The sequence below is a fragment of the Dasypus novemcinctus genome, chromosome 12 (assembly GCF_030445035.2).
Source record: "Dasypus novemcinctus isolate mDasNov1 chromosome 12, mDasNov1.1.hap2, whole genome shotgun sequence".
Lineage (NCBI taxonomy): Eukaryota > Metazoa > Chordata > Mammalia > Cingulata > Dasypodidae > Dasypus > Dasypus novemcinctus.
In genome coordinates this window covers 91057219-91074262 of record NC_080684.1, presented here as the reverse complement: position 1 = coordinate 91074262, position 17044 = coordinate 91057219, and the positions used below count along the sequence as shown (strand labels likewise).

Here is a 17044-nt window from a genome sequence, read left to right as displayed (position 1 = left end):
TAACAAACTGAGATACAAAGAGAAAAATGGACAAACCAGAACAGAGTATAAGAAACATATGAGGTACAGTTTAAAGATATAATATTCATATAGCTAGAGCCCCAGAAGGAAATAGATAGAATGGGCAGAAGAAATATTTGAAGAGACAATGGCCAAGAATTTGACGAATTTAATGCAAGATATCAACCCCCAGATTCAGGAAACTCGATGAACCCTGAGATACAGAAAAAGTATATCTGGGGAGCTAATGTGGCTCAAGCAGTTGAGCCCTATCTCCCACATGGGAGGTCGTGGGTTTGTTTCCTGGTGCTTCCTGGCAAAAACAAAAACAAACAATAAGCAAAACAAGTAATAAAACCAACCCAGGGAAGACAATGTGGTGCCAGCTTCAAACATGCAAGGTCCTGGGTTCAGTCCCCAGCCCCCAGTAACTTAAAAAAAAAAAGGAAAGAAAAGAAAAGGGGAAAAAACATATCTATGTGTACCCTATTCAAAATACTGAAAACCAAAGACCAAGAAAAAATATTTTTTAAAAAAGTCAGAGATAAAGACACATTCAAAGGAATAAAAATCAGTCCTGGGATTAACTTTACAATAGAAATTATGGAAGCCAGAAGACAATGAAATGACTACTTTAAAGTGCTAAGCCTTACCAAGCTAGAATACTAATCCATTGAAAATATCCTTCAAAAATCTAGGTGAGTCTAGGGGGAGGGGGAAATTAAACAACAGGTTTCTAAATAAACCATGGTCAGAGACAAAATTACAATAGAAATTAGAAAATGTTTAGCTAAATAAAAAGGCAGGTATGACATAGAAAAAGCATGACATACCATTCAGCAGTATTTAAAGAGAAGTTTAGGGAAGTGGATTTGGCTCAATGGATAGAATGTCTACCTACCATATGGGAGGTCCAGGCTTCAAACCCAGGGCCCTCTGACCCATGTGGTCAGCTAGCCCACGCTCAGCGCTGATGCACGCAAGGAGTGCCGTGCCATGCAGGGGTTTCCCCCCTTTAGGGGAGCCCCATGCACAAGGAGTGTGCTCCTCAAGAAGAGCTGCCCATGCAAAAAAAAAAAAAAAAAAAAGCGCAGCCTGCCCAGGAATGGTGCTGCACTCACGGAGAGCTGATGCAGCAAGGTGACGCAACAAAAAGAGACACAGATTCCGGGTGCTGCTGACAAGAATACAAGCAAACACAGAATAACACACAGCAAATGGACACAGAGAGCAGACAACTGGGGGTATGGGTGGGCAGGGAAAGGGAGAGAAATAAAAAATAAATCTTTAAAAAATAATAATAATAAAGAGAAGTTTATAACTTTAAATTCCTAAGTTAAGAAAGAAAAAAGTTGAAAATCAATGATCACAAGAAGCAGATGTGGCTCAAGCAATTGGGCTCCCGTCTATTATGGGAGGTCCAGGATTTGATTCTTGGGGCCTCCTGGTGAAGGCAAGCTGGCCTGTCTGGCAAGCTGGCCCAGGTGGAGTGTTTGCCCTCACAGGCGTGCTGGCCTACGTGGCAAGGTGGCCTGAGCAGAGAGCTGGCACAGCAAGATAACACAACAAAAAGAGACACAGAGAAGAGACAATAAGAGATGCAGCAAATCAGGGAACTGAGGTGGTGCAAGAGACTAAGCACCTCTCTCCCACTCTGGAAGGTCCCAGGATCAGTTCCTGGTGCCATCTAAAGAGAAGGCAAGCAGACAGAAAAGAATGCACAGTGAATGGACACAGTGAGCAGACAGCAACAGCAGAAGGAGAAAAGAAAGAAAGGAAGAAAGAAAATCAATGATCCTAGTATGTATCTTAGAAAGCAAGAAAAAGACAGCAAATTAGAGTAAAGAAAAATAGAAGGAAGGAAATAATAAAGAGCAGAACTCAATGAAATGGAGGAAAAAGGTATAAATAGAGGAAATCAACAAAGTCAAAAGTTGAATTTTGAAAAGACTAATAAAACTGACTCTAGCAACACTGATCAAGAAAAACAAAGAAATAATAAATTGCCACTATCAGGGAGACGTCATTATAGATACTAAAACATCCCAAAAGAAGTAAAAGGAAATTTTGAACCATGACATGTAAATAAATTGGAAAATTTAGATAAATGGATTCCTTGAAAATAAAAATTTATTGAAAAGAAGAAATAAAAAAATACCAAAAAAAGTTATAGCAATTTTAAAATTAATCCATCATTAAAAACCCTCAAAGAAAACTCCAAACCCAGGTGACTTTACTGTTGAATTTTTACAAGTATTTAAGAAATAATACCAGCTTTACACAAACTCCTCAAGATAATAGAAGAAGGGAACTTCCCACATGCTGTATGAGGCCGGTGTAATCTTGATACCAAAACCTGACAAGGATTTTACAAGAAAGGAAAACGATAGGCCAATAAATTTCATGACTGTAGATGCCAAAATGCTTAACAAGATAGCAGTCAACCTAATCCAGAACTACATAAAAATGAAAATACTTTGACCAAGTGTGGTTTATCATGGGAATGCAAGATTGGTTTAACATGCAAAACACAATCAACATAATTCACAACATTAATAGAATAAAGGAAAAAAAATGATCATTTCCATATAGAAAAAGCACTTGATAAAATGCAACATCCATTCAAAAAAATCTCCCAGCAATAAAGGGAATTTCTTTAATCTGGTACAGAATATCTGTGAAGAGCCCACAGCAAGCATCATATTTAATGGTGGAAAGTTCAGTACTTTTCCCACCTCAGGTAGGGAGCAAGACAAGGAAGTCCACTGTCGCCACGTCAACTCAGTACTGCACTGGAGATCCCAGACAGTGCATGAAGGCACAGAAAAGAAATAAGAATTTAAAGGATGATATAAAACTATCATTATTCTCAAGTGACATGATTATGTTAACAGAAAATTTTAAAGATGAAAACATAATTAACAAATGAATTTAGTAAGGTGACTGGATAGAAAGTCATTATATTAAAAATTCAATTGTATTTTCATATCCTAGGGACTAGAATAACACAATAGCACCAAAAAACATCATTACCTAGGAAGATACTTAATGAAAGATGTATAAAGCTTCTACACTAAAACTACAAAACATGGCTGAGAGAAACTACAGACAATGTAAGTATTGGGAGGTCTAATACCATGTGCATAGATTGGAAATTTGATGTTAAGATGTCAGTTCTTCCCAAATTGATCTTTAGATTCAATGTAATCCCAATTAACATCTTGGCAGTTTGTTTTTTTGGTGAAAAATAAACAAGGTGATTATAACATCTATGTTAAGAATTTAGACTAGTCAAGACAATCTTGAAGAGGAAGAACAGGGGGACTTATACTACCAGGTATCACAATTTATTATAAAGTTACAGTAATTAAAATCGTGGTATTGGCCAAAAGATTAGACAAGTAGAACATAGCTCCAAATAAAGGTCCTAGACAAAGACCCATATATATATATATGATCTTTTTTCAGTGAAGGTGCCACTGGAATTCAGTGGGGCAAAGGATGATCTTTTCAACAAATGGTGCTCTGTCTGTTGAAAACTGACAAGAAAAAAGAAAGAAAATTGGCTCCTTCTTCACACCCTACACAAATATTCCAGATGGAATGTTGACATGAAGGTAAAAGGTAAAATAATAAAACCCATAGAAGAAAACTTAAGAGAATATCTTCATGACCCTGAGGTAGGCAAAGATTCTTAAGAAGACACAAAAGATCACTAACTATAAAAGAAAAACATTGCTAAATTGGACTTCTTTAACTTCTGTTCATCAAAAGATCCCATTAAGAGAGAGAAAAGGCAAAGAAGATATTTGCAATATTTATATCTGACAAACACCTATTCAGAATATACAAGCAACTTGTATAATCATTAAGGAAAAGGAAAAAACACAATTAAAAAAACAACAACAGACAAAATACTTGAACAATTCGTTCACAAAAGTGGATATCCAAATGTCCAATAAGCCTATAAGAAGCTACACACACCAAATCATCAGGGAAATACAAATTAAAACCATAATGATGTATACTATACAGCCATGAGAATGACAAGGACTGACTATACCAAATATTGGAAAGGAAGTGTAACAAGTGGAACTTTCTAAGTTACTAGAGGGAGAATAAATTGGTACAACCACTTTGGAAAACTAATAGTATCTACTAAAGCTAAATATACATATACCTCTATGAGCTAGTAATTCTATTAGGGGAATATACCCAACAGAAATGAGTGCTCATGTTCCACCAAAAGACATATACAAGAATGTTCAGAATGCCTCTTTTTTTTAAGGTACCAGGGCAGGGAATTGAACCTAGGGCCTCATATGTGGGAAGCCGGCACCTAACCACTGAACTACACTGGCTCCCCAACTTTATTCTTAATAGGCAAACACGTGGAACAATCTAAATATCCATCAACTTTTGAATGGAAAAGTAAATTGTGGTATGTTAATATAGTGGAATAATATACAGCAATAAAAAAGAAAGAACTACTGCTACACCCAACAACAGGGATGATCTTATAGACATGGTGAACAAAAATAAGCCAGACACAAAAGAATACATATTCTTTGAATCCATTTACATGAAGTTTCAAAAACAGACAAAACCACACTATAATGATAAAAGTCAAGACAGAGATTACTGATAGGGAGGAGCCACGAGGGAGCCTCCCGGGGAGCTAGAAATGTTCTATATCTTCTTCATCTGGGTGGTGGTTACACAAGTGATACAATATTTTTAAAAATCCATCAAACTATTCACTTAAGATTTGTATACTTTATGACCATTTTATCTCAATTTTATAAAATGAAATTGGACAATAGGATGACAACGCTGGAAGTGCCTCGGGAAGGAAGCTGTTTAGCACATAGAACAAACAGTACAAGAGTGTGGAGCAGGTTGTCTTTGGTCCGTGTTTTATAAAAACTGAACTAAGGAGAGAGACTTTACTGACCAAGGGAGAGGGACACTTCCAGCAAGTGACCTTGCTAGAAATGACATTTATAATAAATTGAATCGCTTTTTAAAAAGTGTTAAGAGGGAAATACAAGTCTCAAGTAGGCTTCTGCTCTTAAAAATAAGGCACCCAGGGAGCGGATGTGGCTCAAGCAGTTGGGCGCCTGCTTCCCACATGGGAGGTTCCAGGTTCGGCTCCCGGTGCCTCCTAGAAACAAACAAACAAAAAAAACAAACAACAAGGCAAAAAATGAAATAGCAAACTCAGGGCTGCTGATGGGGCTCAAGGTTGAGTTCCAGCTTCCCACATACAAGATCCAGGGTTCAATTCCCAGTCCTGTTACCTCACAAACAAAAATAAGTAAATAAATAAAAATAAGGCACCCAGAAGTCCCAGTCTGACATAAGATAGGGGTAAACACAGTGGTTTCTATCTTCTAGCTAACTCCAATTCTCCAGCCCAATATCTGGAAGAAGTTTTTACCTTACAACAGCAAGGACATTGGCAACTCTAAAACAACCATCCTTGACTCACTACTTTAACCCACATCTACAGTGACATCAAGAATGGCCTTTCTTCTTCAGGACTGTTATTTGCCCAAGTGAAGCAGCACTAGAATGGGCCCTTTGGAAACTCAGGCTAGCAAGTCCACTGAAGATGAGTCTGTTCACAGCAAGTTCTCGCCATGGCCTGGGTTTCCACGTCCACCTAACTGGCCTCCGCTCTCCACTGAGGTATATTACAAGGAGAGCATGGAGTATTTCAGAAATGCCTTGCAAGTTTCTCATTTCTGGTGACTTGCCCCATCTAGCACTCCAAGAGGCGTTATTCCTCCCATCTGGACACTAGCTGTGTCTAAGTCTCACGGAAGAATGAGTTTCAAGCACTTACTTTCATCATTAGAAACATTCCCCAGAGATGTGTGGCTGGAATAACGTTTGTTTTCACTTTCGTTGAGACATCTTTCAATCCAGCTCTCTAAAAAAAAAAAAAAAAAAAATCACAGAATTGCTGTTGGTGTTTGTGAAAAGACAGGAACATCATAACGCATTAGACTGAAATGCTCATCAGCGTTCATCTGAGACCTGCCAAGGCTGGAATTGGATTTTACATGAAGCTCCAGGTGCTACGGTGCTGATGAGACTTTGCTGAGTAGCTTGGGGGCAAAATGGTCATTTGAAGCCCAACTTCAATATTTCCTAGTCAAATGCTACTAATTCCAGAGTATTCATCGCCCAGTACTACCAACTGAGGACCATCTCTCTTTGCAAGGAAGGTATGTTCCTGAGAGGTGGAACAAAATTTGGCCAACTGCAGCACTGTGGTGGTGGTCAAACTTGTAAATTAGCTGCAGAACCCTTTCTTCAAATGAAACAAAAAGGAAAGCAGATAAAACCATTGGGGTCTGGTTGAAGTGGAGAAGGAGGGCAGAGAACCTTGCAGCTCCTGTCCCCCTCCCCAGAGATCCCTGAATGGACTCTTCAAAGCACGAACCAAAAGCCACTGCAGGGGAGAAATCAAAAGTTCTATAGAAAACACAGAGTACTCTTAAAAATCCAAAAGACTTTGGCTTTTCATCCCTACAAAAGCTACAATTTCCACAAAGTAACATAATACTTATTCCATCTTCCAGGCCATCTCTATATATACCCATCCATTCATCCATTCAGTCATTCCATGACATTAGCTAAATACAGTCAGTTCCCGCTATAACCCTTGCCTTGAAAACAAAAATTTGTTCTAACACAAGTGATATATTAGGAAGCAATTTGAGCACAGGGCAAACTTTATGTTTGTTGGCTCTATTTCTTCCATGAAAAACATAAGGTGAACACAGAAAGCCGCACCTAGCTGAGTTCCATAGGAATATGCAAAACGCACACATGCTCACAGCTCATACATCTACCATCTACCTCAGCTGACGAGTGTGTTATGTGCCACACCCACCCATATTATTTCCTCCCACCTCTTCACAATAACTCAAGCTGCAACCCTTCTAACGCCCACTCCCACAAGCAAACTTCAGATCTTTTCCAAAGAAAGGGCCATATTTATTGTATTTATAACAACACGTGTGACCATTTAATCATTTAACATGTGTAAAAGTGCTATCATTTTTATTAGGTTCCTGTCTTTTGTTTTTAGGTGTCACTGACAAAGATTTGAGTGTTATGCCTCTAAGCTCATTTTTCCAGTAAACCCTGTGGCTTTTATCGTGCAATTTTGCATAGTGTGATGATTTTTAGAACTGCGTATGTGGTTTTACAGCAGAGCTGGCTACTATGACTATGTGCTTTTGAACAGAGCGGTCTTCCATTGCCTTCTATATAATATGGGAGTTAACATTTATTGACCACCTGTTTTAACATGGCAGGCCCTTTATATTTGTTATCTAATTGAATCATCCAATTGAATCCTCACAACAATCATCTGAAGTAAGGATTTTAATCCCTATTTTTCCCAGAGGCTTAGAGAGATTAAGTAATATGACTCCTCATAACTCAAGAACTGAGGTAAAGATCATTAGTTAACATGTTAGGTTACATATTGTAGAAAGAAGCCCTCCTGAATAAGCTATATAAAAAGGGAAAAAGCAAATGCAAAGAGCAGGGAGAAAAGCTGGAATTTTGTTTTGTAAGCCTTTTAAAGGCTTCTTCCAAAACTGTAAGTAAAGGGGAAAATCCCAAAGGGAAGGCTAAGCTTGTTAAGAGGATGTAGAAGCAGAGGAATTAAAAACATTAAAACGTTACCCTTTCCAGATATCAGATGCACAATGCAGAAGCAAATGTCCTGTAATGTTTTCAAAGACGGGATAGCTTAGGATGGGTGTTGGTCAGCACACTGCATTCAAAAGGCATCCGGCTAAAAATCTCCAGGATCCTTTTATGGACTCTTCAGAATGTCTCCCCTCCAAAATAACCCTTCCAAGTCCTCATGCATTTCCCCTGGCAACAGCCATGGCTAATTGGGAATGGCATCTACTGAAGTTTGCAGGCCCTATTCCAACCAAACTAAACCACCAAAAGCAGTGTCTGCTGCTCTGGGCCAACCCCTGGTTTTCCTAGATAGACACACACCTATTTACACTCACACCCGCATGTGCACACATGCGCACACGTACATTCCCCTTTAACTGGAAACAGGGAACTAAGAGAAACACTCCCCAGCTCCCACCCAACTGTGTGTGCAGGATCAGGTCTATTAAAATTGGAGTCCTGGGAAGCGGACTTGGCCCAAAGGATAGGGCGTCCACCTACCACAGGGGAGGTCTGCGGTTCAAACCCCGGGCCTCCTTGACCCGTGTGGAGCTGGCCCATGTGCAGTGCTGATGCGCGCAAGGAGTGCCGTGCCACGCAGGGGTGTCCCCAGTGTAGGGGAGCCCCATGCGCAAGGAGTGTGCCCCATAGGGAGAGCTGCCCAGAGCAAAAGAAAGTGCAGCCTGCCCAAGAACGGCGCTGCACACACGGAGAGCTGACACAACAAGATGACGCAACAAAAAGAAACACAGATTCCTGTGCCGCTGATAAGAATAGACGCGGTCACAGAAGAACACAGAGTGAATGGAAACAGAGAACAGACAACTGGGGCAGGGGGTGGGGAAGGGGACAGAAATAAAAAAAAAATAAATCTTTAAAAAAAAATCAGAGTCCTTACAAGTGCCTGTTCTTGCAGGTGAAAAATCCCCAGTGACTGGTGGGGCACTCTCTGAAGTTCTCATTACAACATTCCGGAGAAGAGCTGGTTCTAAATACCAGGTCGGCCGAGAGAGTGCAACATCCGTGTGCAAGAGTCCACGTCAAGTAAGAACCTTCCTGACTGTTAACACTCCCCAGTACTCAAGTGACACCAAGGTTCTAAGAAGGCGAAGAGTTGGAAGTGTTGAGAAGAAGAGAGAAGACAAAAACTCCCCATCCTTTTCATGCGGTTAAATCAGGAAGAAAAGTTTTGACTTGAAGCAAGTTCAAAGTTGATATTATTACATGGGACTGAACAATTTAATTTCAATACTGAGATGTCTTAGCGTACCTGAATGATCACACAAGTCATGGAATCACCTGAATTTTAACTTGGAACCAAAGAAAGTTCTAGACACACACATACACAAGTTAAAGGGACAGTGGGATGAAAAAAAAGAAAAGAAAAGGCTGCTTTATGATTACAAAATAAAAAGGCCTGTTCTTTCTTTGTAATTACTTAAACTGACCTGATCACCTTAATAGATTCTGACTGGAACTGGCAGAACTGAGTTTAAATCAGCCCACTGGGACTTTGATCCGGTAGCATCAACTTCCAAAATAAAACATTCTAACTGGAGCAGGAAATCCCTGCCATTGGCAGGCACCTGGGAAATTACTGCAGGACAAAGGAGTCCTCGGAATCTTAGGAGTGGAGGGAACTATCTACTTCTGGCCAAAGATCTCCACAACCACGTCCAGAACAAATGGCAATTCCAACTCCTGCTAAATATTTCTGGACCTTGGCAGCTTCTTCAGTTGGACAATGCTCAGTACACGAAAGTTCTCCCTCGTTCTCCCTACAGATCCTAACCTTTAGCTAGCTAACATTTTTATTGGGAGCTTTCTGTGCTTTATGCTATGAACTTTACATGCGTTAGTTTATTTAATCCCAACACAATCCTAGGAAGTAAGTATTACTATTATGTACACTTTCTAGATGAGAAAACTGAGGCTCAGAGAATTGGGTGACTTACCCAAGTCACGCAGCTAATAAGTGGTGATGTTAACTCTGGTTTTTGTGACCCCAAGTCTTACGCCTGGAGCCACTCTGCTATCCAGCTCTGCTCCCTGGAGCAACACAGAATAGTTTAGCCTCTCTTACACATGGCAAATACAGGAAGATAGCCAGCATGGCTCCGTTTTTCTGGTTAAAGCACCCCAATTGCTTCAGGTCACCTGCCTCCGGCTGTCTTCCAGTTAATCAATGTCCATTTGAACACACGGCGCCTATGATGGACTCAGGGTCCAGGCGGTAGTCTGAGTGGGGCACACATGTCAGAACCATCACCTCTGTTGTTCTGGACACTTGGAGTTCTCAGTGCATTCGATGGTCATGCACTCCAAACTGCGTGTCTACGACACCTTGAAATAGCCCAACAGGCCATGGGCCTGAGAGCTACAGTGCACTTTGACCTTGGTCCTCCTGCCTAATGGGCCCTCAGCAGTGATACCTGTAACCCATGTCCCATATCATCTTGCTGCAGATGACTGGAAGTCCTCTATTTAGGTCACCTGAAACAAACTTTACATACTTTATTTATTTATATTATTTATTTATTCTGCCCCCACTCACTGCTCACCTTTTTTTGTCACCTTGCTGTCTGCTCACCTTTTTTTTTTTTTTTAGGAGGCGCTGGGAACCAAATCCAGGGCTTCCCATGTGAGGGGGAGGCACCTAATTGCTTGAGCCACCTCTACTCCCATTTACTACTTTAAAAGTATTTTTTTTTAACAGAGGAATTTGGTCTTCCAGAGGCCACGAATTACTTAACCAGAATGACAAGTATACTGAATTTTGAATAAAGCTCTATATTCATCTCATTTATTTATAGATTGTGTGATTTAATAATAATAAAGCTCACCATATACTGAGCCCTTACTATGAGCCAGGTATTATGCAAAATGCATTCTATTCATCATCATAGTTCATCTTTTTTTTTTGGTTTATCAAAGAAATCATATTTAATCTTCATAACAACCCTAAGTGGTACATGCTATTAAAAAATAAAACATACAATTTATAGATGAGAAAACTGACGCCCAGAGAGATTAGGTGATTTGTCCAAAGCCACCCAGCAAGTAAGAGGCAGGGCCTGCATTCAAACCCAGGCCATAAACACCATCCTGTCTCCAGGAGTGAATGGAGCTCTCATCCTATGTCCCAAGCGACACAGGACACATAATGGATCCTGTATTAGACCTTTTGCTTAAACTCTGGTACATAATGACTGCTTTTGTTAAATTCATTTACATATTTCTTTGCCAGCCTTTGTCATGGATAGCAGGTTCTTCCATTTAGAACTTAAACATCTGAAGAATGGAGCCCTTTTTATTCTATTCCTTTTGACTCTCCCCTAGTGAGAGTTTAAAGTTTTTCCAACAGTTTTACCTCGGTACACATTACATCAGTGACACACATGATAGCATGGAAGGCACAGCATATACACAGAATGGCTACATGTCTGTGGAATTTCCTAATCACTGCCTTTTTTAATCACATAAAGTGATTTTTCCAAATGAAGAAAGCAAAATTCAACTAACATTTATTTTGTACTTTCTAGGAGCAAGATGCTGTGCTAAAGAGAATAAGACTGGCTCCTGGCCTCCAGTTACCATCTGAAAGTTAGGCAGAGGCTATTCCATGACTCTGTGAGTGGGGACCCTGCCATTTCTGTTCGCCAGCTTGTGCCGTGGCTGGCCCTGTACCTGGCCCATATCTGGTGCACAATAACTATGTGCAGCTGAGTGCATTATTTTTTTCAAAGCACATTATTAAGTTCCTACTGTGTGCCAGGTACTATGCAAAGCACTTTCAGAGATGTGGTTTAAATTAAACCTCGGAACATTATTATGTGGTAGGTTTTAATATCTCTATTTATAGATACAAACTCCAGGCCTTGAAACAAAAGGTCTAATGTAAGGCAGCCAGTTATCCATGCTGCAATACTGGCCCTGTGTCCTGGGGTCTAGTGGGGACAAAGGGAAAGAGAGCTCCATTCACCCTTGGATAACTTCCTGCTCCCAATGCCACAATTTTGATCCGTAAAAACTATCTGACCTTTTAGCAAGGACCAAGCTTGTGCTAAGCGTGCAACAGGGTTTGCTGACAGCCACGAGGGTGGCTTCTGGGCCATGAAGCGCCCCTTCTCCTGACTCCTCTGAGACCAGGGGCAGCAAGAAGGAGGCACATAACGCCTTGCAGATTTTCACGCAGATCTTTATGCCTCCCCCACCTTAGAAAACCCAATTTGAAGGGACTTTCTCAAGTTCAGGTAATGAAAGTTGAGCAGAGCCAAAAATGGTCCTTGGGTTTTCTAGGAGGCTTCATTTCTCTCGTAGCAGCAAAGAAGGAGAATGAAAGCCACACCAGGGATATGGCACAGTGGTCAGGGACAGTCCAGGGCTCGAAGTGGTTCTTTATGAGTGCATAGAGCATGCATTAAAAGGGCAGGAGGAGCCGACTAAGATAATTCTCAAAACTCAGGTAATTCTTGAAGTTTACCGAGCATATTGACAGGCAGAACCTCACCTGACTCTCGCAGACCACCCCATGAGACAGAAATTTATTCCACTTTACAGATAAGGAAACTGAGGTTTGGAACACGTCAGTGGCTTTGCAAAGTCTACTCAGCTCACAAGTACTAAAGTCAGAATTTGAACTCAGACCTTCTGTTTTCAAAGCTGCTTCTGCTGCTTCTTATGCATTATTCTGCTTTCCCATTCTGATAGGAGAGACTAGTTGCTTTCTTCATTTTGTAAATAACTATCAAGTGCCTTCAACATATAGTTTCAGCAGAAGAGAGGAAAAAGCTATTTAACAGAAAGTCAATATATCACTGCAGGACATCTCTGATGCACCAGGACTCAGCACCTGGGAATATCTTGTTTGTTTATTCACTTTTTTATCATTTATTTTCCCCACCCTTAAAATAAAAGGTCTATGAAAATTGTCAGGACTTGTCCACAAGAACCTAGAAGAGTCTGGCACCAAGTTGGTAGCAATGATAGTGATGAAAAGCAGAGTGGGAGAAAGGAACAGAGTATGATGGATGGGGGACTCCTCCACCAGGAAGCATTTGAGCAGAGACTGAGCATACTGGGGGAGCAAACTTTCAGAGGTCCAGAGAGAGGGCACCACAAAGGCCCTGGGGTGGCATCATGCTTGACCAGCTTAAGGACTGGCGTGAAGGCCAGGGTGGCTGAAGTGGGGAATGAGAGGGAGAGTAGTGCAAGATGAAAGACAAGATGTAGGTGGACCTGGGAGAATGTAGCATTTGGAGTTTAAACAACCGGATTTCAAATCCCAGCCCTGCCACTTACTAGCCACATAGCCCTGGAATGGTTACTTGGACCTCCTAAAGCCCCTACCTCCCAGGTTTTTCATAAAGATGAACTGAAAGCACTCAGCATGCAGGACTTTGTGGGCCACATAAAGACGAGGCAGGCGTGATCTCTATGCTGCAGGTGACCACGCTGAGTGAAGGAGACAGCTGGAAAATGGTGAGATCTAGCATTGATCGAGTGAACTTCACCAGGCCAGTCCCTCTGCTTTACATGCATCACCTCTATTCCTTACAGCGAGGCTGAAACAGAGATTTTTATTAACTCTGATTTGCGAGGAGGAAACTGAGCCTCAGAGAGGCTGAGTAAAGTTACCCAGCTAGTTGGGGCTGAGCTGGGACCGGCCTGTCTGGCTCCAAAGCTGGTATCTTTCTCACCCTGCACCACTGCCTCACTAAGGAAACGGTATTACACTGTTTGGTATTAAAGTGCTGTGGGGGCACAAAGAAGGGGGCTGCCGGCTCTGCCTAACAGAGGGGGTGGCATTTTAGCAGGACCTTAAAGGACCTGCCAGACTCAGGAGGAAAGAAGGGAATTTCAGGCAAATGGGGCTCCGCTGAGAAAGGCACGAAGCTCTGAAAGGTGAGGCGTTTACCAACCAGCGAGACCCAAAGAGTTGGGGATTCAGGTGGGAGAGGCAGGTAGCAGCAGATTGCAAAGGCCTCGCCCACCAGGCCAAGAAGCCTGCAGGCGGCTGGGAAGGCAGTGGGGGAGTGAGCACGAGGAGCTCTGTTTTTGAGGAAAGTGGATGAGAACAGGGAGTTCTTGACTTATGCAACCCCTGGGGAAAGTGCCGCCTGACTTCTACAGTGTCACAGGGTTTTAATCGAAGGCATTATTCATACTCAACATCAACTGTCTTTCAGGGCACTGCGCTGGGGCTTATTTTAGCAGCACGCAGCTTCAGAAACGCCACGTAAGAGAACCGACACATCACACTCACAGCTCCCAAGGGAGAGCCCGGCCTCAGGTCCTCTCGGGGTCCCAGGGCACGCCCCAGTTACCCCTGTCCGGGCCCTGGCATTACCAGTGGAACCGCGCCAACACGGCCTGCTGCGGTCTCCTGCGCCAGGGTGTGCCTTGCTCTTGATCATTTTCTCTCGGGCCCGCTGCCCATCTCTCCTGGGCTCCCCAGCAGCGGTGACACAGGGGGACCGTGCTAGCGTAAGGCCTGGACCCCGGGAGGCAGCAGCTGAGGCCTCTGGGGGGGGGGGGGTATCCTCAGGTCAGTGGGTTGCCATGGCAACACCACAGGCCCTGCCCCAGGGGCCGCTGGGTTCCAGGAAGGGGACCCTCCCTGTTGCCAAGGGGACAGCCCCATGCTGCTCCTGCTTCTACTGCTTCCCTTGCTCACCAAACACTGACGTGGCACCTACTGTTTGCCGGGTTCTGAGGATCAAGTAATGAACGTGGCAGACCATATCCCTGCTCTCGTGGAGCGTATATTCTGTGGTGGAAATGGACAAAAACAAAGGAGCGAGATGACTTCAGACAACGGTGAGTGTTAGGAAGAAAGTGAAACCACGAGATACAATAAGGAGGTGGGGTTGCCCATTTAGGTGGCGGGGTCAGAGGGCCTCTCTGAGGAGGTGATGTTGGAGTAAGCACAAGGCCTGGGGCAGAAACGTGCTGGGCGAGCTGGAGGAAGCATGGCTGGAGGAGCATAAGAGGAGGAGAGCAGGAAGAAACGAGGTCAGGAAGGGAGCAGAGCCCCGAGTTTGCAGAGACTTGCTGGCCAAAGGCAAGGACTTCAGATTTAGTCCATGTGTGCCGAGAAGCTACTGGAGGATTTTGGATAGGAGTGTGATGCAACCTGCACTGGCTCAGAAAGGGGAGCCCGCTTGAGGATTTCATTCAACCATTCCATTATTCAGCTGTTAAATATTTTTCCGGTACATGGAGTAGACAGTAGATCTACAGCAGTGCATAAGACAGAAGCAGCCTCTGTCCTCAGGGAGAGTCAGGGTTTAGCATGGGAGTCAGTGATTAAATCATCCCACTAATAGAGATGTCATCACCAAGAGTGCCAGAGGGAGAGAAATACAGGGATATTTGACCCAGTTGGGGAGAGTCAGGGAAGATTTTTGGAGGAAGTAGCATTTAAGTGACAGCTAAAGAATACGGAAACATGAACCTGGTAAAGAGGTTAGGAGAATAAAACCTGCAGAAGGAATAATATGTGCAAATGTCCTGAGACTGGCAGAAGAAGGATGCAGTCAAGAAACTGAAAAGCATCCTGACTACGGATGCACGCGTTCACTGAGGTATTAATTCAACAAGCGTTTCTGGAGACAATCCTGTTTGGCTAGCACTCTGTTAGTTGCTATGGGGCATGTACACAGTAAAGACCTGCCTCTGTACTCAACGAGTTTACATTCTGGAAGGAGAGAAAATCATGAGCGTAGGCAATTTTAGCATAGGGCAGCCAGCGACAGGCCCTTTGAGAGGCCCCAGGAGGATGGGATGATTCCAACCAGAATGACAACAGACAGTATTCACCAAGAAGGAGGCATCTGCCCCATCTCAAATAGGTAGGAAGTAAATGGAGCCCCAGAGATGCAGCAGCATAAGGAAAAGTGTGAAGGTGGGGCAGTGTAAACAGAAAGCAGCAAGCAGCATGGAGGTCCAGCAGGAAGCTTGGGCCAGTCCGAGAAGGCCCTTGAATGTTGGGTTAAGGAGTCTGAATTTTATTCAAGAGGTGGTTGGGAACCTCTAAAAGTTTTGAACAGGAGAAAGGCATAAGCAAAGCAGTCCTTTGGGCAGAATAATTTTGGAGGAGAGGGAAGAGAAGCAGGAGATCAGGTAGTAGAGTGACCATGTCACTTATCTGCCAAGCCTGGACGCTTTTGAGATTGGAAGGTGGCATTATTGGTCATTTTGCCAGTATCATATGGGTAAATTAAGACTGTCCCAGGCAAACCAGGACTTATGGCCCCTACGGTAGGAGGCCTCTGCAATAACATAATTACATCTTAGAGATCTGAACTGGGGTAGACACAGTGAGAAAGAAAGAAAGGCCTGGGGGGAAAAGGTAAGAACTGTGTCCTCTTTCTGGCTCACTGTAGTCACTCCCCTGGCGAATCCATGTGACCAGTGTCCCCATGTCTCTTCCTCATCAGCTGTGATCTCAATCACAGATCGATGCAAATGAGTCCAAGGTGACACTAACAACTTTCTCCTGGAATGTGGTCTCCCAATGCAAACACCATCATCTTTGCCAACATCCTTGAGATGTTGGTAGGAAGTAAATGGAGCCCCAGAGATGCAGCAGCATCTCCTTGAGAACTAGCTTTGTCCTCTGACGACAGGTCCTTAGATCATCTCATTTGATCACAGCAATGCTGGAAGAGGGTAACAGTAGAGCCCCATTTACAGATGGGGCAATTATGCTTTACACAGATGGAGAGCCAGAACAAAGAGGAGTGAGAATGACAAGGTGCACAGCCACCCCACACCCCACCTTCGTCTCTATAGTCCAAGAGGGCATCATTTCCTCCAGGTAGCCTAAATGGCCAACACTGAGACATCTATCTACCCATTGCCCCAACACCTGGGGCCTAGGTCCGTCTCTCTACAAAGACTGTGTCAAGGGATTTGCGTCTTCGATTTATCAATTTATCTTCAGCGACAAGATCCCCAGTTCATAATCTCAGCCCCCCTGCTTGCAGTGTTATTAAAAAGCACTCTTGAGAAGCGGACTTGGCTCAACAGATAAAGCATCCGCCTACCACATGGGAGGTCCACGGTTCAAACCCAGGACCTCCTTGACCTGTGTGGAGCTGGCCTACGTGCAGTGCTGATGTGAGCAAGGAGTGCTGTGCCACGCAGGGGTGTCCCCCGTGTGGGGGAGCCCCACACGCAAGGAGTGCACCTCGTAAGGAAAGCTGCCCAGTGCAAAAGAAAGTCCAGTCTGCCCAGGAGTGACGCTGCACACACGGAAAGCTGATGCAGTAAGATGATGCAACTAAAGGAGACACCGATTCCTGAGCCACTGACAAGAATAGAAGTG

The 17044-nt window shown here is 43.3% G+C and overlaps 1 protein-coding gene across 2 annotated transcripts in view; it reads right to left on the bottom strand.

Annotated features, from left to right (window-relative positions):
- RFX4 (regulatory factor X4) overlaps positions 1-17044 on the bottom strand; it is a 180286-nt gene that overhangs the window by 146104 nt on the left and 17138 nt on the right. For both annotated transcript variants that reach the window (XM_058308667.2, XM_058308668.1), the window contains exon 2: positions 5849-5935. In XM_058308667.2, coding sequence (XP_058164650.1) covers positions 5849-5935 — 87 coding nt within the window. The remainder of the gene's footprint in view (positions 1-5848; positions 5936-17044) is intronic.